General features: G+C 43.5%; 1 protein-coding gene across 6 annotated transcripts in view; it reads left to right on the forward strand.

The window, feature by feature from the left end:
• LOC124717119 (F-box/LRR-repeat protein 17-like) overlaps positions 1-22,593 on the forward strand; it is a 78,398-nt gene that overhangs the window by 34,805 nt on the left and 21,000 nt on the right. For all 6 annotated transcript variants that reach the window (XM_047243844.1, XM_047243845.1, XM_047243846.1 and 3 more), the window contains exon 5: positions 10,177-10,365. In XM_047243844.1, the coding sequence (XP_047099800.1) occupies positions 10,177-10,365 (189 nt within the window). The remainder of the gene's footprint in view (positions 1-10,176; positions 10,366-22,593) is intronic.

Here is a 22,593-nt window from a genome sequence, read left to right on the forward strand (position 1 = left end):
AGCATCTCGCGGACCCCTCTGGCATAGCTCGCGGACCCCTGGGGGTCCGTGGACCGCCTGTTGGAAACCACTGCTCTAGACTATAGACTATAAAGAAAAATTTCACCCCCCAAAGGGGCCCACAGTCCTTTAGTAAGTACGTGTGTGTGTACGCACGGGCCCCCGAGCTATTGCAGTCTCCTTTCCTTTCCTTTCCTTTGAAGGCTGCATTACCATCCCTGTTCCTCTCCCTCCTTATCCTTGCTCCTTTGTTCGTGCCCCCTCTTTTCCCTCTTAGTTGTCTTCTTTATGTTGACCTGGCTATCCTCCTGGCTTTGTTTTGGTCTGTGCTATTGTTTAGTTTACTGTTTCCACGTCCTTTTCGGCGTGTTTTGTCCCCTTGGGGTTTGACCTCCATTTCCAAAATTTTCCATTCAGTGTGAGCCACTTGAAGATGAACTCCCTACCTAGCTTCCATGGTGCAGGTTCCTCTCCCCCTCCCCTCCCCTTTCCCTTTGCACCCTGGCCTCCCTCCTGCTAGGTCACCAGCATTGTAGCCAGTCCGTGTGGTGGGGCTGTTAAGTGCCCCTTGTCTTAGCCCCCCTGAAACCACAGGGATCACACTACTAGTACCTGAGCTGTTAATGCCTCGTGTATGCCCTGGAGTCGATGCTCATCATTTTGGGGCACCACAACTCCCTGTAATGGCCGCCGTGCCATATGGCTCTTGCTGCGACTGGGTGGCACCCACGGGGTGAGCCCCTGATCGGATTGGGTTGTACTAGGGCGAACGCCTTGTGCATGAAGCAACAAAAGCTTCACCATCATGGCCATCCTGTGGCCGTCTCTAAGAGTGGTAGCAGATGTGACACTCCTCCTTCTGATCCTTCAGCCTTCCCTCCCATGGCCACCCCGTGGGAGGAGGGTCAAACTCGCCAGCTTGGGTTGAAACCTTTCCCTCGGTACCTGGTTTGTACCAGGACGAATGGCAATAGTTTTGCCATGACCAAGCCTTTGTTTTTCATGGAGATGGTTGAAGATAAGTATGGCGAAGTAAAATCGATGAGTAAAATGCAGTCCAATGCTTTGCTCATCGAGACATCTTCTGCTGCCCAATCTGACGCCCTGTGTGCTTGTAACCATCTCGGTGACGTCCCAGTCTCCGTCACACCCCACCAATCTTTGAACTCAGTACAGGGCATTATTTTCCACCGAGATCTACTCCTGCAAACTGACGAGGAGCTCCATGCTAACCTCGAGTGGCGAGGCGTTCATTTTATCCGCCATGTGCGGCGAGGCCCTCCAGACAATCGCATCGCTGTGGCCGCCTTTGTCCTGGCCTTCGAGGGGAATGTTTTCTCAGAGAAGGTCAAGGTAATGGTGTATCAGTGTGATGAAAACCTTATATTCCACCACTGATGAGATGTTTTAAATGCTTAAGGTTTGGACACATGGCTTTCCGCTGCACCACTGATCACCTCTGTGGTGACTGTGGGTGCCCCCTCCATGAGGGGAGCGCGTGTGCTCCCCCGCCAATGTGTGTAAATTGAAATGGACAGCATTCTTCACACTCGCCTTACGCCCGGTGTTTGTGAAAGAAAGGAGGATTCAAGAGTACAAAACCTTAGATCGGCTCACCTACACTGAGGCTTGTCAAAAACATGACCGGCTCCATCCTGTGTCTATGACATCTATTTTTGCTTCAATTACGCCCATTCCCCCTCCTACTCCCTCCTCTTCCCATCCCCACCCCATTCGCCCCATGCCTTCAGCCTCCTCCCCCTCCCCTCTCCTCCTCCCCCTCCCCTCTCCTCCTCCCCCCCTCTCCCACTCCCCCTGCCTCTCAGTACCCATACCCACCCCTTCGGGTGCTGCTACTCCTCCCCCACCAGAGAAGTGCTCTCCTCCTTCGGAGGCCACCGGTACTGGAGCTCCCTCCCAGGACTCCTCTTCCCGGCATCCCCCCTGAAAGGCGATCCGCTACTCCACATCGTCAGGGTGATTCCTTGCCTGCCCTCGCTGAAGTCTGCCCTGCTCTTCCTTGCCAAGAGAAGAAGCAGAAATGCAGGAATGAGGTCAAGGCCCCTCTGGTACCCCCTGAGATGCAGCCTTCCCCTCCTACAGTCAATGAACCGACAGAGTCTGGCCCCACCTATATGGATATTACCCCATCCTTATCAGTGTCGGATAGTGACTCGGTGGCGTGACCGACTCCGGTCCATTCACTTCCATTTTGGACTCCGGCTTGAAAATCCTCCAGTGGAATTGTAATGGATATTTGCATCACCTTCCAGAGTTGCAGCTCCTTCTTTCCTTGTACTCTGCCGCTTATATTGTGCTCCAGGAGACCCATTTTGTCAATTCTTACTCACCCACCCTTCTTGGGTTCCACACTTTGTTGGAACCGAATTGGCACCTTGCGGGCTTCTGGTGGTGTTTGCACCTTGGTCCGTAAGGACATTGTTAGTAAATGGGTTCCCCTCCACACCACTCTGGAAGCCATTGCTGCCAGGGTCCATCTGGCCATTCCAATCACAATCTGTAATCTCTACCTCTCACCTGACAGGCCGCCAACATCCCATGCCCTCACCACCCTTCTTCAACAATCCCATTCTCCCTTCCTGTTATTAGGGGACTTTAATGCCCACAACCCTTTTTGGGGTAGTCACGTGACTACTGCCCTGGGCAGGACAGTTGAAGCTGTTCTGGCAGGGCTTGACCTCTGTTTACTAAACACAGGTGCTCCCACACACTTTAGTGTGGTGCACGGCACTTTCTCAACCATTGACCTCTCCGTCTGCAGTCCTGGCCTTCTTCCCTCCATTCAGTGGGGCGTCCACGGTTACTTATGAGACAGCGACCATTATCCGATTGTTTTGACCTTCGTTCAGTGTCTCTCGCTCTGTCACCCTCCCAGGTAGGCCATATCTAAGGCTGATTGGCGTGCTTTCTCCTCTGCTCCCATCCCCCCTGTATTGCCACACGACAGTGTTGATGAATCTACTCAGACTTTGACTGCCTCCATCGTTTCAGCAGCTGTTTCAGCAATCCCTTCTTCTTCAGGTTCCCCCCACTGGAAGATGGTCCCTTGATAGACTCCGGAAATTGCTGCAGCTGTGAAGGACCACTGCCGTGCACTTCAACACTTCAAGAGGCACCCTTCTACTGCTCTGGTCTTTAAACAACTCCGTGCCCGGGCCCACTACCTAATCAAATTTCAGAAACAGATTTGCTGGGAACGATATGTAGCTGCCATAGGTCCCCACACCCCCTCTTCACAAGTCTGGGTGAAACTCTGACGAATTTTTGGCCACTGTCCTCCCACTGGGGTTACAGGAATTTCTGTGCATGGTGTTGTCCTTACCAATCCGGACTTTGTGGCAGAAAATTTCGCTCAGCACTTTGCTCAAGCTTCGGCATCGACTCAGTATCCTTCTCCTGAAAGAGCGTTCAGAACGACTGCCTTTGTCTTTTGTTTCTCACTGCTCAGAGCCATATAATACTCAATTGAGTGAGTGGGAATTTACCAGTGCCCTCGCCCTTTGTCCAGGCATGGCTCCTGGATCGGATGGGATACATAACCAAATGCTCCAACACTTACCAGTGGCTGGCCACCGTTTTATACTGTCCCTCTTTAACCGTCTGTGGGGTGAGGGGGTATTTCCTACACAGTCACAGGAAAGCATTGTTGTAACCGTATTGAAGCCAGGGAAGTTGCCTCTTCAGTTGGATAGCTACCATCCAATTAGCCTTGCTAACACCCTCTGCAAGCTCCTTGAATGCATGGTGAGTCGGCAGCTGTTTTGGATCCTTGAATCCCACGATCTTTTGTCATTGACTCAAAATGGTTTTAGCTGTGGCTGCTCTACGGTGGATAACTTGGTCCACCTGGAGTTTGCTATTCGGTCAGCTTTTGCCCATCAGCAACACCTCCTTGTAGTCTTCTTTGATTTGCATAAAGATGACACCACCTGGTGCCACAACATCCTCACCACCCATCACGAATGGGGCTTCCGTGGTGCTCTGCCCATTTTTATCTGTAACTTCCTTTCTTGTCACTCTTTTCGGGTCCAAGTTGGCTCCTCCTACAGCTCTCCCCATCGGCAAAAAAATGGCATTCCACAGGGTTCTGTGCTGAGCGTCCCTCTCTCTCGTAGCCATTAATGGTCTGTTGACAGCTGTTGGGCTGACAGTGTCCCCCTCTTTGTATGTTGACGATTTTTGTGTCTACCTCGCCTCCTCCGTAATGGGCACTGCAGAACGCCATATACAGGGCGTAATCTGTCCGGCGCACTCATGGGCTCTCTCCCATGGCTTTCAGTTTTTGGGGGCCAAGACTTGTATCATGTATTTCTGCTGTCGCCGTGCAGTCCATCCCCATCCAGAACTGTTCCTCGATGGCCAGGACCTCGCGGTGGTGGACACTCATGCTTCTTGGGTCTGGTCTTCGATGCCCATTTGACATGGCTCCCTCACCTTCGCCAGCTGAAGAGGACGTGCTGGTCCCATCTCAATGTTCTTATGTGTATGTGCAATACCACATGGGGTGCAGACCGCTGTGTTCTCCTGAGATTGTATCAAGCGTTGGTCCAGTCTCGTTTAGACTATGAAAGTCCTGTCTGTGGTTCTGCGTTGCCTTCGACACTGCAGATACTAGACCCCATCCACCACTGTTGGGTCCGACTTGCGACTGGTGCCTTCCAGAGTAGCCCCATACTTAGCCTTCTCACAGAGACGGGGATTCCACCACTGCAAGTTTGGCGCCAGCAACGTCCAATATCTTATGCGCTCCGCATTCGCTGCACCCCAAAGCACGCTAATTATGGTCTCCTTTATCCAGACACGATCACCCTGCTGCAGTGGCGGCCACGATATGGGCTTACCATGGCTGTCTGCATTCAGTTGCTCTTTTCTGAGCTCCAGCAATTCAGGGTTCAGAAGTGATCTATACTGATGGCTCCATGGTTGTTGGCTGCACTGGTTTTGCTTACACCTATGCGCGACACATGGAACTTCATTCCTTGCCAGATGGCAGTAGTGTTTTTACTGCTCAATTGGTAGCCATCTTGCACGTACTGGACCATATCTGCTGCTGCTCAGGACTCCCCTTCACTATCTGTAGTGACTCATTGAGCAGTTTGAACGCTATTGGCCGGTGCTTCCCTCGTCACCCATTGGTCCCTTTGTCTCCTCGTTCAACGTGGATGCTTGGTGGTTTTAATTTGGACCCCAGACCATGTTCGGATTCCTGGCAATCAACTTGCCAGTCAACTCGCTAAATTAGCTACTACCTGGCCATCTCTTGCTATTGGCATTCCAGAAATAGACCTTCGCTTGGCATTACGACGTCAGGTTTTGGTCCTTTGGGGTGCAGAATGGATCACTCCTTCTTCACCGAACAAGCTCAGGGCAATTAAGGATTCTACAACTCGATGCCGGTCCTCCTTACGGGCCTCTTGTAAGACCTCTGTTGTCCTCTGCTGGCTCTGCATTGGCCATACTTTTTTTTTTGGACTCAGGGTTGTCTCCTCCGTCATGAGGACCCGCCTATCTGTCGTTGTGGATCAATGTTGACTGTGCCTCACATCTTATTGGACTGCCCAAACTTGGCCACCCTTCAACGGGCTTTAAGCTTTCCAGACTCGCTACCCCTTGTGTTGGCTGACAATGCCTCGGCGGCGGATCTCGTTTTATGTTTTATTTGTGATGGGGGTTTTTATCGCTTTATTTAAGGGAGGGACCTTCCACCTTATAGGTGTTGATTCCCCCTTCATCCAGACTGGATTGGCTTCAACTGGGCTTGGTGGTTCACCCAGGCCCCCTGCCTTCCCACTTACAGGGTCTGTTATGTCTTGAGCGTCTCTCTTATCTCGTGTGCTTCTTCCTTTCCACCCCTGTGGGAATGGAAGAAACCTCAACTTTTGTTATTTGTCCCTTTATATTTTTTGTTCGTGTAACAAATAATAGTTATTAATTTTTCCTTTAGAATGTAAAATTAATAATTGAAGATTTGAGAGGCCTGGATAATATACTTTTGATCTAACTGGAAATTTAATTGATTAAACTTAGAAATAGGTTCAATTACCAGTAATTTTTTCCTAAACAGTGCTACATACATTTTTTCCGAACAGAGCACAGATACTACTTTGTAAACGGGTAAGTTCTCCCCACTGATGTTTTAGGATGCTCAGCAACAAGCAGCACATGAGGAATGTGAACCTCTCATTTGGGCTAATGGAATGACGGCGAAGGTCCTCAGGAATGCGTAAACTGTGCAGTGACATCGTGTTGTGTTGTATTTAGCTCTATGATTGGCCGAAACATCCACAGTTCTAAATATTTAAAAGCTACATACCTTGCTGGTATCAAATTTTCTTCTCACACAAAAGATGCTAATTTATTCTTTGAGTTATATTACAAGGTGGTCTTGAGACATCACAACACTACTCCTCCTCCTTGCTTGCAGGTTCGCTAAAAACTCTCAAATGGTTTAAAGTTATGGAAACTTCTGCCTTCAGGATGTGTCTGAATTCTGAGGACCATTCTGCACAAGAAGAATTTGCCCAATTCTCTTCCAAAATAAAATGAAACTGAACTTCGGTGATGATAACGTGTTAAAACTGAAGCTAACTTGATGAAGATGAAGCTAACTTGATGAAGATAGTATTTGATGTTGTAGGGTCTTTGTGCTATCTTTCAGCTGTTCTTCTCGTGTCTTTTTAAAATTAATTTGTTTAATGGTCCCTCACAGTCATTACCAAAATAGTGGATTTTTTTAGCATTCTTCAATATTCTTTTAGATTAATTATAATGGGATGTACAGTGCACCAGTATCGCTGCGCTGTGTTCCTGGATAGTGAAAGAATAATTTTCGCTTGAGCCCACTGATATCCTGCCAACATTTAAATCGGATGATTCTTTAAGTGTCTTACAACATTTTGATTCCTTCCTACCCAATCAACACTTACAATGCATTGTCAGGTTCAGATTCATTGATAATAGTTTCACGACTTGGGCTCGTGACGGGAAAATCCTTGCTTGTATCTCCACTTCCTCTACATCTGCTCTGAAATCCACTTCACCTGGTCCTTCTCAGCTTACCAAGTCTTTTCTTATATGTAAAACTCAACCTCTTCGTTCATATCGAGTGGACCGATCACCAACTATCTCCACTTTGTAAACTGTCAGCCATTCCATCTCAAAAAGTGTCTTCCTTACAGTCTTACTGCATCTGCAAAGGAAAACAGGAGTTCGCTAAATGTAAAGATTACCTTACATACTTTACGCGATCAGGTCCAGAGGATCATGCACGGCTACGAGTCTCTTCTTCCATTGGAATCTGTTTTGTGCCTTCTGTCACCAGTCACCTTCTGTGATCTGCAGCAAGTTCTTGTACATTCCATTTCTCCACCTTTTCTTTGGTCTTTCTAGTGGTTTTCTTCCACATGAAGTAAAATCCACGGATTTCAAAGGCCTTCCATATTTACCCATCTGAGTGATATGTCCTGCCAATTCTAGCTGCTTGCTTCTCATCAGGTCTGCAATGTTTGGTCTGTTACAGATTTCAGCCACCTCACAATTATGTTGGATCTTCCATTCTCCAATGATCTTATCTTCTGCCAGACCATAGAGCTCTCGTAAGACTTTTTACTGGAAAATGAGAAGATTTTTCTGCATATTCCAAGTTTCACAACTCTACAGACCTCTGATTTCTGCCTTACACGATGTGTCATTCGTAAAGATTGCCCCCAGACATTTAAAATTATGATCCCATTTGTATGATCAGGTTCTGGCTATCAGAGGTTGGAGTGGGTCTCTCAAACAGGCATGGGTCGAGCTTATCACTGGATACTCTGTCTTCAATTTATTCACAAGGAGATCTATTCTACTCACTTCCACCTCCACCCTGTCGATCAACCGCATCAGTTCTCCCTTGGGTCTAGATGACAGGGCTGCAACATTGACAGATGGAGGTATGTGATTTTCTCAACATCTACCTCTGTCACTTCAATTTTTTATGGAAAGCTTCCCTATTATTTTTTTGAACACCAGGTCGAACAATGTCGGTGACACACCATTTTTTTGTCTGAACTCTGTTTTTATGTAAAAGTTCTCCTTTTATGTAAAAGCTCTCCTTGACTTGTTTCACAAGCTTCATTTTCCCATTGGAATCAGTGAGACAGGCTCGAACTAGGCTGATGAGTTTCTTGGGCATTGAAAATTTGGTTAGGCAACTCATAAGTCTCTCTCAGTGGATGCAGTATATCCGTTTGTAAAATCCCTGAATAGCACATGTAGGTCTTTGCCACATTCCCACGTGTTTTCGGTAAGCCGTTGCAGCACATAGATGTTGACGTATGAACAGCCCTTTCTGAAACCCCTCTGATACTCACCAGTCACTGCTTCTGCAAATAGCTGGATTCTATCCAGTATACAGTTAGACAAGATCTTACGAGAGGCACCCTCTGTAGTAGCTGCAATCCTTTTTCTCATCTTTCTTGTATACAGAGCAGACGACTGTTGTCTTCCAATCTTCTGGGATATCCTCCAAAATCCAGATCCTCTTGAGTAACTGTATTTTCTTCTGGAGTGTCTCTCCGTCAGCTTGAATGACATCTGCCTGGACTCAATCTTCTCCTGGACTTTAATTCTCCTTCAGTTTCATTATCTAAATATTCATTTCCTCCAATGTGGGTGATCTTAATTTCCCCAGCAATTTAAATCTACAATGTCAGGATGTTGAAATTCAAGCACATCTTTAGGATCAACACAGTTGAGGAGCTCCCTGAAGTATTGTTTCCATCTCACAGCAGTATTGAACTAATTGGTGAATGTGGTCCTGTTATTGTCCTTGATGAATTTTTGGCAACTCTGGTATCTGTTCTTGAAGAACGTGACTTTACAGCACATCTTTTGCACCTCTTTCCCCAAGAAATCTTGTTGAGCCTCCTCATTCCTTTGATGCACATTCTCTTTGCTCTCATCAGGATTGCTCAGTTATTTCTCGATATTTCTTTGAACTGTGCTTTGCCTCGAGCAATATGTGCGACTTGTAGCAAGCCTTTCTCGGCTTCTCTTCTCTTCGCAATGCCTTAATACATTCATCTCCAACCCAAATCTTGTTGCTCCTGATTTACTGGTTGACGACTGCATTTGCCATCTCTTCCTGCAGAATTTCAAAGCTTTCTCTGCAGCTGTCAAGGTTCATTTCCTCACTCTGAAAAATGTGAAAAGGTGAAGGACAAGGAATGGGAAAATAGAGCATTCTGAGATACACTTCATCTGGTTCTTCGATCGAGACCTGTCCGGCTCGGGAGACCCTCCCAGTAGCTATGCTACCGCTTAGCTCTTAGTGTCACACGAACATGCAAACCTCTCGACCCACACGAATAGTACTGCTTTAAACAGTCTCTCCTGGAGAGGTACTGATAAGCATACCAGAGGTTTTATTGACAGACTATTCTATCCAGTTCATCCACAATCAGATATCCACAGCAGCCTCCTCTAGTGACACCAGTAAATGTGTTAACTGACCACTGACCAGCACTTCTCTGATCACCCAGCGTCTCCTTGGCTTTGAAGAGCTCAATCCATCCTCCCCAGGGGTTCAGCTCTGAGATGAGGAATATCCTACATGCATCACCCAAAGCTGTGTTCTGCAGCCCACCAAACTTACAGAATATCCTTGTTCATCCTGCTCGCAACCCTGCTGCCGACCCTGCACCCCATGAGTCTTTCCCTCATAGTCAACCAAGGTGCAGTACTGTCCCAAAGACTACCTGTGACCTCCTACCATAGCTAGTCACTGGCTTTTCTTACCCTGTAAAAGGTGCGGTTATATTGAAAGGAGCCACATTATATATTAACCATGCAGCAATTACTGTACAAATTGTAGATCGTGTTTTGCTTCTTATGTTTAATCCCTGCTGCCTTAAGAATGTCAGACTGTCTATTCCAGATGGAATTGTTTCAAAATTACTTGAAATCTGTAAACACTATAATGTATATTTGCTTTTCTCCAATAGTTGAGTCATTGCTTCAGCTCTTCCTACATTTCTGTGGAATTTTCAGATGTCGATTGTGTGCTGACTCCCCACGTTTGACTGTTACAGAGTTGTGAATTTGACTGAGTTGTGTAGAAGGATTTACCTGTACACCTCATCAGCACATAAAGCCATATTGTGCTCTTCTCCGCAGGAGTATAGTTCCGCTGCTACTTGTGTGTGTCGACGTGCTGGAACACCTCGAGCTGATAATCAACCACAAGATCAGCATCGAGGAGGCCACAAAAACTCTCACCGCCCTGGGGAAACTCCACAACCTGCGGCATCTCCACTTCGGTGCCACTATTTGGGAAGTCCGACACTTGGTTCCTGCTGTGTTTGAGTGAGTTACACCAGATTAAATATCATACTTTTCTTTTAAAGTGGAGCTCGTCCATGCCCACAATTACACAGTGACCATTACAAAAAGATCTGTTAGTTCTGCCATGCACAGTGCTAGTATACCACTATAGGGCCATATCATACAGTTGGTCAAATTATCTGCATGTCTAGAATTGACTACCCATTAACGTGGTCCCATCTAGGAGATTGTGGACTCAGAGATTGAGGCCAAGGGAAAGAAAGAGCTGCAGCATTCGCTTTGGTGAAAATACCTCTGTGAGAGACCAGGACAAATGGTGGGACTAAAGTTATGTGCCACTCACAACAACTTGTACTCTGTACTAGGGTACATCAGTAATTGGATCTTCGGCACGTTGCCATAGTCGTCCGCACCTGTGAAGGCTCTTTTTTCTGTAAAAAGCCTGTCATCGTTGGAGTGACTAGTCTAGTTATAAAATTTGCTTCTTATTGTATTAGTTTGTAGGGGCTGTTCGAATGGCTGTGCATGGGACTACCCAAAAGTTCAATGCTGCACTGTGTGGAGCATCTGCAGCATGCAGTTCGCTCCCTGCTCTTTGCTCCCTCCTCCCTCCCCCCTGCCCCCCCCCCCCCCCCCCCTCCGCGTGCGCGCGCACACACACACACACACACACACACACACACACACACACACACAGAGAGAGAGAGAGAGAGAGAGAGAGAGAGAGAGAGAGAGAGAGATATGAATGGTCTGCAAATTTTTCTCTCCCTGTAGTGAGTTTTTTTGCTGCATTTGGTTCATTCTCTCATTTCTTACAGTGGAAAGATGAGTACAAGTGAAAAGCACCAGCTGTGAAATTTTGCTTCCCACTCTGGGAAAAATGCTTCTAAAGCTCTCGTGGAGTTGTAAAAGTTTGCAGAGTTGATGCTGTGTGGAAAACTTGAACGTACCAGTGCTTTGCTCATTTCTAATTTGGTGAAATGTTGATTGATGGCACACCTCATTCTAGACATCTGGCAGTTTCTACATTGTACAGTCCAGCAAAATGAGTGTCGACTGGAAGCGTGCTATGTTTCAACAGAATGTCACCAGACTGTCACAGATTTTTTTTCTAAAATAGTTATTATTAGTGTTTCTCAGTACTAGGGTAATGACATGCAACCTAAATGACAATTAAACAGATGGAAGATGTCAGTGCTGCCTCCCCAAGTGGACATGTGAAGTTAAGTCACACATTGAGGTAGTGGTGGTTTGTTTTTGTTTTTTGTGTGAGGAGAATAGTGAAATCAGAGTTTATTCCACCAGGTCAGACCATAATAAAGTTTCCTGTTTAGACATTAGGAGAGGACAAAAGTGTGCAGTAGAAATGTCTGATGTTTGTCAGCAAGTGACTGTTTTTCTCAGCATGACAGTGCCCCTGTCTATAGCAACTGCACACCCAAGTAAGTACATGCCTAAAGTGTAAATCACTTTAATGAGAAACAAGTTTAGAAGTTCCATTCACAGTCCAAGTGTAATGCCATGACAAATCTGATATGATGCAAAGAGCCCCAAGACTTGAGTCAAGTTAACATGAGCACACAAGATAACAGAATGAAGTTGTGAGCACTCCGTTCTGGGATTATATGGGATTGATTGCTCATTGCTCGTAAGCATCTCAAGGTGGCACCATCTATCGGCTGCACGTACTGTCCCCTATGCGTCCAATGTTTGATCGTGCTGCTGAGCACTGGAGCAGGTGAGTTGAATAGTGACAGTAGCAGTCACTGAGGTACGTTATGAGAGTTGACTTAGTGTTACCGCAGTCCTCTCCCCTTGAAGGTGTGACTGAGATGCTGCAAATCCCCCGGCAAGCTGTGTCTTTGCAGCAGTTTCGAGAGGACAATTAATGCACACTTTATGGTCAACACGTACCTCGTCCTGTGTCCATAAGAACTCATTGAAAAACTGGTGGGGGACAGTATTTTTCCATATTTGATGTGTCAGAGGCATATTTCCAACTACCACTAAGTGAGGAGTTCCTGCAGTTGCTTGGAGTCAACAGGCCCTTTGGTCTCTACAAGTACAGCGGATTATTTTTGGGATCTTGAGTGCTATGGCCTTTTTTCAACTTTATTTGGACCAACTGACAGAACAGGTCTCTTTTTGTATAGACTATCTAGCTGAAATTGTAGTCGTGAGTCCCATCACCAAGGAACACTTACGGAACCTTTGGCTTCTGTTTCAGACACGGCGTGATGTGGGTCTCGAGTGCAAACTGAATAAATCACATTTCTTTCAGCGATCTATTGAATACCTATGATGCATCATTTGCTTTCGGGAGGTCCAACTGACAGTCACGTCGAGGTTATAAAGGCCCTCCCTCAACCTGCTTATATCGAGGAGCTACACGCAGTTTTACGCAATGTTGCTTATTACCACAAATTCATTACACAGGCAGCTATTATGGCATATCCTCTAAAGCAGTTGCCCAAAAATGGCACATTGATTCTTTGGATGCCAGCATGTGAACAAGCACTCAACAGTTTGAAAGACAGTCATCATTTGGACTTGTGCTTGGCCACATTTGCTGGGCTGACAGTTTGTTGTGGCTACAGATGCATCTCGGTAAGGCTAGTGGGCTACACTGGTCCTTTGGAATCCCAACAATTCCTATCAGCCAATACTACTTGTCTCAGACACTTCTCAGATTGAACAGGAAGCCCTTGCCACTATTTACTCAATCAGAATGATTCATGTGTTTCTACATGGTGTGAAGTTTCACCTGGTCACGGATCACACGTCCTTAGTCTCTCTCTTTAGCTGCACGGTGCATCTGCCAGTCAAGATGGCACACAGGTTTCAACAGCAGGCCAGTTCCTCAGCTGTTACCAGTGTGAGATTCTGTTTTGCCTGATGGCTCAGCAGTCCAACCCAGATGGACTCTCATGTTTCCCAATGGGACCTGACCCCAGCTTTGACTGGGAAGAAATCCTCCACTTTTACCTTAACAAAGAAGCTCAGCAGACCATAGACGGGTTCCCTATTATGAGCTCATGCAGTCAGCTCAGATCTCATTCTCTGCCAGGTGAGGCAACATATCCATAGAGGGTGGGTGACCGGGTGGCCTCTGGCTCGAGCCTCAGACCCTGTCTGTAGTTATTTTCTTCTATGCCACAGACTGCCTCTTGTTGACAACAGAAGACACAGTGCCGCGGGCAGTGATTTGGACGTCCTTCCAGCAGAACAACCTGCGCATCCTGCACTGTGGCCACGAGGGGAGGGGGGCATCAAGGATGAAGATGATGGCTCATTGCCACGTCTGCTTGCTGTGGGCAATCATGGGATTGAACATTTACTCTCTGTTTGCCCCCAGTGTTCAGACCACCAACCTACTCTGCAGCAATGTTACTCACCATGAGCAGCACATACATAGCCTGAGGAATGTGTTCACCTGGATTTTCTCCTATCTGCACATATCTGTATATCCCATCGTGTAATATTCCAACACCCACTGCTAAATGTCACAAACATCTTTCATCTTCATAGAAGCTTGGGAGTGGGAGGTGCCATCCTAAAAATGTCATGTCAAACTTCAATACAGTGCAGTGATACTCCGAAAACTATAACACGCTGTGTCCAAAATTAAAGCAACAGATGGAAATTTTGCAATGCTGCATTTATTTTGCCACAAAACAGTATAAACATGTTATGGTAAAGTAGACACAAGGTAAAAAATACAGAATGTAAACAACTGCAACACAGATAAGAATAGATAAAAATGTTATTCACTTTTTCCAACTTAACGGATCTGCATACACATTTTGACAACTGATTAATGTTCTCAGTACAGGGTGTGACTACCACTGGCACCAATGCAGGCATGATGACAACGGGCCAAGCTGCAAATGATGTCATCGATCTCGTGTCGAAGTAGTAATGCATGCAAGTATCGGAGAGTGGTCAGTGAAAGTTTACGTGATGCAACCCCTCTCACCATGCATCCCAGACATGATCTGTGAGATTCAAATCGGGAGAGCAAGCAGGTCACGCCATGGGTGCAATATCTTCTTTTTCCAAGAGAACAACCACCCACGATCTATGACGTTGAGCGTTATCGTCTGTCAGTATGAAGTCCGGGCCCACAGCACCTCACAACAACCGTACGTGAGGTCTTGAGATCTCGTGACAATACCTGACGGCAGTTAAATCTTGCCAATTCACCCGTATAATTTCATGAAGAGGTGTTAGTGTGGCTAACATAATCCCTGCCCACACCATTAGTGATCCTCCGCGATATCAGTCTCATTTCACAGTGTTTCGGACCCGAAATTGAGTTCCACATTCCCTCCAGATGCGAATCCATTGAGACTCACTCTCCAGACCAAATCGGGACTTGTCTGTGGAAAAAACATCGGCCCACTGTTCGACTGTTCAGGTGGCATGCTGACAACTGCACTCTATACGTTCCCATCTGTGAGGTACACGTACGACTGGTCTCCGGCAGTAGAGGCCACTCTGCCGAAGCCTTCTGTGCACCGTCGGCCTCGATACGACACATCCAGTGGATGCTGTGGGGTCAGATGTCAGTTGCTGTGCAGCACTAAGCCAAATAACAATCCTCTCTTTCTGATGTCACAAATGGTAGCCCCTGACCTGGTGTTCGGGATACGGTTTCAGTCTCTCTAAACTGTTTCCACACTTGAGAAATAACGGAACAATTCACATTAAGCCTTTTCCACTGTCCTGCTTCCATTCTTCCTATGGCTCTCCACCGCAGAGAGTCAGGTAGGCGTCTTCTCTGTGCCGCAGTGCACCGTCTTTGACTGTGCACACAGCATATGTGGATGAGGGACTACCTGGAGAACACTATCCTGCTCGATAAGTGCCCTGGCCTCATTGTTGGTGGAATGCCATATTCTGTACACAACACGATCGTACAGATGTCTCTTGACAGTTTGTATGATTACATCGTGAATTAGACACAGAATAGAGAAACAGGGGTTTTTGCTTTAATTTTGGACACCGTATAATAGTCCTTTCAAACAAATACGTGCAAGTAGCAAAAATGTTAAAGTTTTGGCACTACAGACAGATCAAAGTCCGAGTTGGAAAACCCACTGCCTGGAATTACTGAAGCACCTTTTGTTCAGCATATGTTAGCATATGTGTGATAACTGCTATAGATGATTTAAAAATAAAGAAATGTATTTATGTAGTTATGTTCACCAGTGAGTTCTGGAACCTTTCTTTTGGGCAGAGGGGCTAGGTTCAACTTAAGGGGATAGTAGTTCCAGAAAACAGAATTGTGTTGCAATAATTATAACAGGTGTTTGTTCTAGGACATCTTGCTGAGATTCTTTTCATAGAACTTAGTATTTGAAAGCTATTTCACAAATAGATACATTTTTAATGTCCTTAGTCATTGCTAATACCTGTCTTTTCTCACAAAAAGAGGGGGAAAAAAAGAATTTGCCATCAGGACTAAAAATGATCTCTAGATTTAGATTAGTGCAGGAAGTAGTCAGGTTGGTGGCAGCACACGTATTCAACAACTTGCTGGAGTTTCAGACTGAAGTAAAGAACATTCTGTTGGGTAACCCCTCCTACTGCATTGCAAATATCTTCACAGAAACACTTAAAATTGAGGGTTAGGTTACTTTATAATCAAAATTAGCACTGTAATACAATAATGTTTTGTGGTAACGACTTAAGTGATGATAACACACGTAAGTAAAATGTACATGTTTGAGTACTTTTCACACCCCAGAGCTGCCTCTGTACAAGATCCATAAAATATAACTACTGTACAGTAATGTGTTGTGATGTAATAAACATTTTAATGCTTTTTCAAACCTGCCTGTTTCAGTCCACAACAAAAAAATTTCTCTTCCCATTGTTCAGCTGTTCCCTAGAGCCCTTCGAAGCACGATGTTCAAGCTTGGTGTACAGGAGAGACACTTTCCTGGTAAAAGGAGTTTGTTTTCTCACAGTTGAGGTGTGGCTAACAAGGATAGTGTGAATCGTAGGGATGTTTCGTGAAAAGTTACCAGTGGAGCTTATGGCGCTACGGCGATGTCAAGAGTATCAGCTGTCGACTGTTCACTCGCCATGGCTGGACTGTGTTTCATGTAGTGGCAATATTGGACCCACCGTACAGATTGGGTTAGGACCTGGTGGGAAGTTAATCTAAACAAAAAGTTTCCTATCATCTGTGATTAGAAATAGCCCTAGCCAAAGTAGATAATGTAGCTTATCCTACAGGATCCAAATATGGCTGCATTTTTCCATATGAATTTCAATTTTTGTTTCCTAACAATGTCTGTTGGTATGTTCCAAAGCTTTAATGTTTGCCAGTGGCACAACTGAGCTAATCTAATCAAACTGTTACCAGACTAGCTCAGAAGATAGCAGTATGAGCCTGAGAGTGCTTTGCCCCTAACAGTTTAAATCCTTATCTCTCACAACAGGGTTAGTCAGCACACTGGGCTCACATACAGGAGAGGACTGTAGTTCAAATCTGTTTCTGGCTATCCAGATTTAGGTTTTCCGCAATTTTCTTAAATCGCTCCCGGCAAATCCTGAGAGGGTTCCTTTGAATGGGCATGGTCTACTTCTTTTCCCATCCTTGAAGCAATCTGAGCTTGTGTTCTGTTTTTAATAACATCAATGTCAACAGGACATTAAACCCTGGTTTTATGTATACAAACTGAAGCGTCAAGTGAAAATTTGTACCATGAGTGGGAATTGAACTCGAGTCTCCTGCTTACTAGGCAGATGCATTAGCCACTAAGCCATCTTGACACAGCAGTTCACACAACTGCACGGATTACCCTGGCTCGCCTCTCCTCGATCCAAATTATCATTGCCGCTCCATACTAGTTTTAATTCCCCCCTTAAAAGTGAACAGAACTACAGAATTACTGAGGCTCCGTGTTTTGGAATACCACCTCAGCATCAAACGTAAATGGAGGATCCTGCCTGAAATGCAAGTGCAAGTACTAATGCAAATGACATGGCACAGTTTCAGAGACTTCGCTAGTCTCGTACAGGTACGATTTTTTTGTGTATATATACTGAAGCAGCGAGTGAAAATATGTATCAAGGCTGGGAATCAAACCTGGATCTCCTGCTTACTAAGCAGTTGTGTCAGACTGGGGCAGCAATGAGCAGTTAGATCGAGGAGGGGGGAGAGGGGGGGGGGGGGGGGGGAGGCATGCCAGGCTAATCTGTGCAGTTGTGTGAACCACTGTGCCAGAAGGGTTTATTGGCCAATGCGCCTGTATAGTAAGAAGACCTGGGTTTGACTCCCAGCCTCAGTACAAATTGTCACTTGCTGCTTCAGTCTACATACATAAAATCATATTTTTCTGAGGCCAGTAAAGACTCGGAAATAGTGTCATTTCATTTAAACCCTAGTCTTCATTCTTCCCTTCTTTATCTCAGAAATACTAATATTATTCAGTTTCAGACAAGTCAAAAGGCATGTTTGAACTGTGAGAAATCATTAATGACTGTACTCTAAATGAAACACACTGTGGAAATTCCTTTGTGTGGAGCTGCTTAACAAGTCAGGATGGAGTCGACACACAGATAAAATAAGCAAGAAACTCAGTTCAGTGTGTTTTGCCCTTAGAAGTCACTTCTGTATGTTGACCTAAAGACAAGAGTGTTGGTTTGTTTTGCATGGTTTCACTCCCTATCTTCTATAGCGGTTCACATAAAGTGAAGTAATTGTTTGTTCAACAGAAGTAATCAGTATGGATATTGTGTAAAGTAGATAATTGAGCAACTTGTAGAAGAGTTTCTAAGGATCTGGAAATTCTTACATTCAGTTCCCAATACATTTACTCCTGTACGCTTTTAGTTGTTGTTGTCAAGATATTTGAGAAGTTTCTATCTAAAGTAAACCAATAAATTGGGAATTCCTACCAATTGGAAAGAAAATTAAAAACATACCAATGTCTTGTGAAATGCACACAAGGAGAAGATCAGAGAAATGAGCCTTTATATGGAGATTCAGCAACATTCATTTTTTGCAGTTTGTGCGTGGAACAGGAAGGGGGGAAGAGAGATTGGTGGCAGAGATACCTCTGCCATACAATGTAAAGTGGCTTGAGGAGTATAATTGGACCCTGCAAGAAAAAAGAACTGTGTTCAGTGGCACGAGTTTATAATATGTGGGTATGTTCCATGATGTATCGACACACATACTGTCACTTTATTCCTTCTTCTTTCTGTGGCTTTGGCACATTCCATCCCCCACCAATTCTGTGAAGAACTTCCTAATGTCTTGTCATATCAGTTTACTTAAATGTTGAGTGTACGACAAACAATTACAGGGAAAAATCACAACACTATGTTGAGAAAGCAACTCACATAAAATTCAATTATATAAATGTATCACCAACTTCTGAAATTAAGAAAATTGTGTATTCCCTCAAAAATAAAAGCTCATCTGGTTTTGATGGTGTTTTCAGTAGCGTACTAATGATTTAATCACATACAATAAGCTCTGCCTTCTCTGAAATATGTTATCCATCACTAGCTCAAGAATTTCCAGAGAGAGAGTCTTAAAGAGGGGTTTAACAACGGCATATTTCAAAGACGATAAGAGATAACATCAATAATAATTGAGCAGTTTCAGTACTGACATTTTCTAAACTTTTTGACAAGTTGATTTATTATAGAATAATCTCTCATGTAAGCTCCAATAATATCTTCAGTAAATCACAGTTTGGATTTCAAAAGAGTTACTCTACTGAGAATGCCATTTACATGTTCACTCAGCAAAATTTACAAATGTTAAATAAGAGAACAGTGCCAGTTGGTATTTAGTACAACCAAAATAAGGCATTCGAGTTTGTGAATTACAGTACTGTCTTAGATAAACAGAACTTTTATTTAATTGATGGTATAGCCAAGCAATGGATAATGTCAGATCTAACCAAAAGAATCAACCATTTTAGTCTGGGGACATTGTTCTGATTGGGGAGAATCGCATATGGGTGTCCTCGAGGCTCAATGTTAGGTCTGCTATTATTCCTCATATGTGTAAGTGATCTTCCGTCTAATGTACATCAAACAGAAATAGTTATTTCTGCTAATGACTCTAGTGTTGTAATCACTCCAAGCATACATATAGCACCAAAAGAATGGTAAACATATAGTTATTTCTGCTATTGATTGTAGTGTTGTAATCACTCCAAGCATACATATAGCACCAGAAGAATGGTAAACAAGGTTCTTAAAAGTATCACTGAGTGGTTTTCTGTGACGGTATCACCTTGAATTAAAAAAATTTATTCAGTTTTGCACATCTTGGGGTTGCTACACCAACGGTAAGTGTAACATAATAAGGGGAATAATAAATAGATTGGACGGTTCAAAATTTGTAGGTATCCATGTTGATAAAAATTTAAATTGATAAAAGCACATTTTGGAACTCCTGAAACCACTTAAATCAGCCACATTTGCACTTAGAACCATCACAAATCTTGGGGAGAGACAGATCTGTAAGTGGATATATTTTGCATATTTTCATTCAAGAATTTAATATGGAATAATGTTGTGGGGTAATTCATCTATAAGAAAAGGAAGTCTTCATTACTGAAAAACATACTATGAGAATAATACGTGGTGCTCACGCATGATCGTCTTGTAGACATCTGTTTAAGGAGTTGGGCATTCTGACTAGTGCTTCACAGTATATTTATTCCCTCACGCAGTTTGTTTTGAAAAATCCAGCACTACTCAAAACGACAGAAGGAAAAATGAAATTCATTACTCCACATTAAGGTTGTCTTCAGCACAAAAAGAAATGCCCAATGCTACAACTAAAATTTTTGATAACTTACCCAGTGTTATAAAATGTCCGACTGGCAAAAAGAAAAATTTGAAAACAAAATAAAGTTTCTCATCGACAACTCCTTCTGTTTCATAAAAAAAATATTCTGTTATTATGATGTGTAAAAGGTGGTGGGCAGGAATTACTAACTCATAGATGTATATTTAAAAGTGATTGTAAGTACAGTTATAAATGTTCAGGATGAGCCATATTTACAAGCTATCTTGCAACGTGAACGAAAAATGACTCATTCCACTTTACAGTTTATGTTGCAGTTGAATTGTGGAACATGAAACTAACTAACTTGATTTTCAATACTTCCTATAGCATCACGGCTCAGCTGGATTCTCATCCTTTCCATAGAAAATACACCTACTGCTTGTAAAATTTGAATTAGTTAAATCTTAATTTCTTTGTTTTCTGGCCCTCCTGTTCCAGGAAGCTCCGCTCCTTATTGAGGACTGCAGAACACGACAAATGAATAAATGAGTTTCATATGACTGAGTATGAGTGTTTCATATATACTGGAAAAGAAGTCATTTCATGTCATAAAATTTTAATTAGTGTCTAACAAGGTACACTGGCAATAAACAACAGTGTATTGCGGTAGGAATTCCTTGTATCAGTGTAGGAATTCCTTACCAGCACAAAAAAAAGAATGTTTTACCATGTTACGTACCAGGAGCCACAGGCCTATCAACATACGTAAACTTATGATGTAGTTGTACACCTCCAAGTATTCCCCATGAGGCACATTACAGTGTGTGGTGGAGGGAACTGTCATTTCACCTCATACCTGTTCTGCTTGCAAACGGTGCACAGGGCATGTAATATAATACCTCATGCGAGGTCTAAATTCTCTTTATTTTCCAGTCACAATTATTTTACAAGCTGCGTGTGAGGAGGAAGCAGTATCTAGCTTTTCACTTCATGGAACAAATTTTCTCAAAATATTAACAGTAAGCTTCTGCACAGAGCAGAATGGCTCCTGTAACATCTGCCACTGGAATTCATAGGATTTCTGTTACAGTGTTGCACATACTATATAATGGAGAGAGAAAACTGGCTGGTCTTTGCTGGCTTTTCTCTATTTGCTCTTTTAAGGGGGGACATATGCGAAGTTGCAGTACTTTGAAAAAAATCTGAAGTTCTCAAGGCAATGTAACTAAATTTGGCACAGTTGTTAAAGAATGTCATATGGATACACACATATGTTTTCATGCTTATTGAAGTTATATGTTTTAATTATAAATAATTGAAATTTTTTCAACAAGATGAGTACAAATGTCCCTTCTATGAAATTCTGTCAGACTGGAATTAATGTTCTTGTGTACAAAGTTTGATATATCATTATTACAAATATCTGTGGAACAGAATATTGATACCTTCTTTTGCTAGATTTTTACAGCTATTCAAATTCCTATGAAAAAAAATCTTAGAGGTTTGCCTTAATAATAATAATAATAATAATAATAATAATAATAATAATAATAATAATAATAATAATAATAATTTTATTGTCATTCGGCCATTACAGCAATAGACAACGTCATATAGGCTACATACTAAAATACAATTAATAGTTTGAAAGAAACAACAGGTTTCTTGTTAACATTATAGTATTATATTACAGTTTACTATAGTAGTAAATGAAAATTCCTTCCACAGAATGTTTCACTATAGTAGTGACTGATTTACGCCAAATTTAATTACATAAAATTGGCAAAATGTAGATTATGGGAAGCTTGAGTTAAAGATTTGACAGTGTTTATGTTAGGCCTTACCTTATCAGTGCAAACTAGTGCAAAACATATGCTTTCTCCTTTTCATCCTCAAGTAGTCTTTACTTCGCTTGTCCTCTTAGGTTAATCTGATTTTCAAACTGAGTAACAGTAATGTCAGCAGCATCAATTCTCCTGCTTGTGATTTCCTTCAATGTCGCCAATGTGAAAGCTCTTGGATCAAATACTAGCCTCTCTAGAGTCTGTAGTCTGCAAGATTAGTACAGTTAAAAACTAAACAAGCATCATATGGTGCAAATTCATCAGCAGTTGTGGAAACAAATGTTGTCTTGGGGCATGGTTACCCTACCAGGGAGTTGGAAATTTCATTAGGATTTTGAGTTTTCCATGCGCATACTGAATTCGCTAAACACCAAAATATTCCCCACATTGTGGCTCCATAAAACTGGAAGAAAACACTGCTGGAATAAATAATATGTGGAAATACAGGACAACAAAGGGGCGTGGCCCATGCAAGCTTTTGTTAATTATTATTTTTATCACACTTAGAAGTGGAAATGGAAGATAATATTGAGGAACTGAAATTTCAGTTCCATGTAGTAAATGAAGAGCCAATAAAAAAAATTCTCATTGTTTTGGTCACTTTCATATACGTCCTCACTTAATGATACCCAGTGAAGG

Source organism: Schistocerca piceifrons, chromosome 9 (assembly GCF_021461385.2).
Source record: "Schistocerca piceifrons isolate TAMUIC-IGC-003096 chromosome 9, iqSchPice1.1, whole genome shotgun sequence".
Classification (NCBI taxonomy): Eukaryota; Metazoa; Arthropoda; class Insecta; order Orthoptera; family Acrididae; genus Schistocerca; species Schistocerca piceifrons.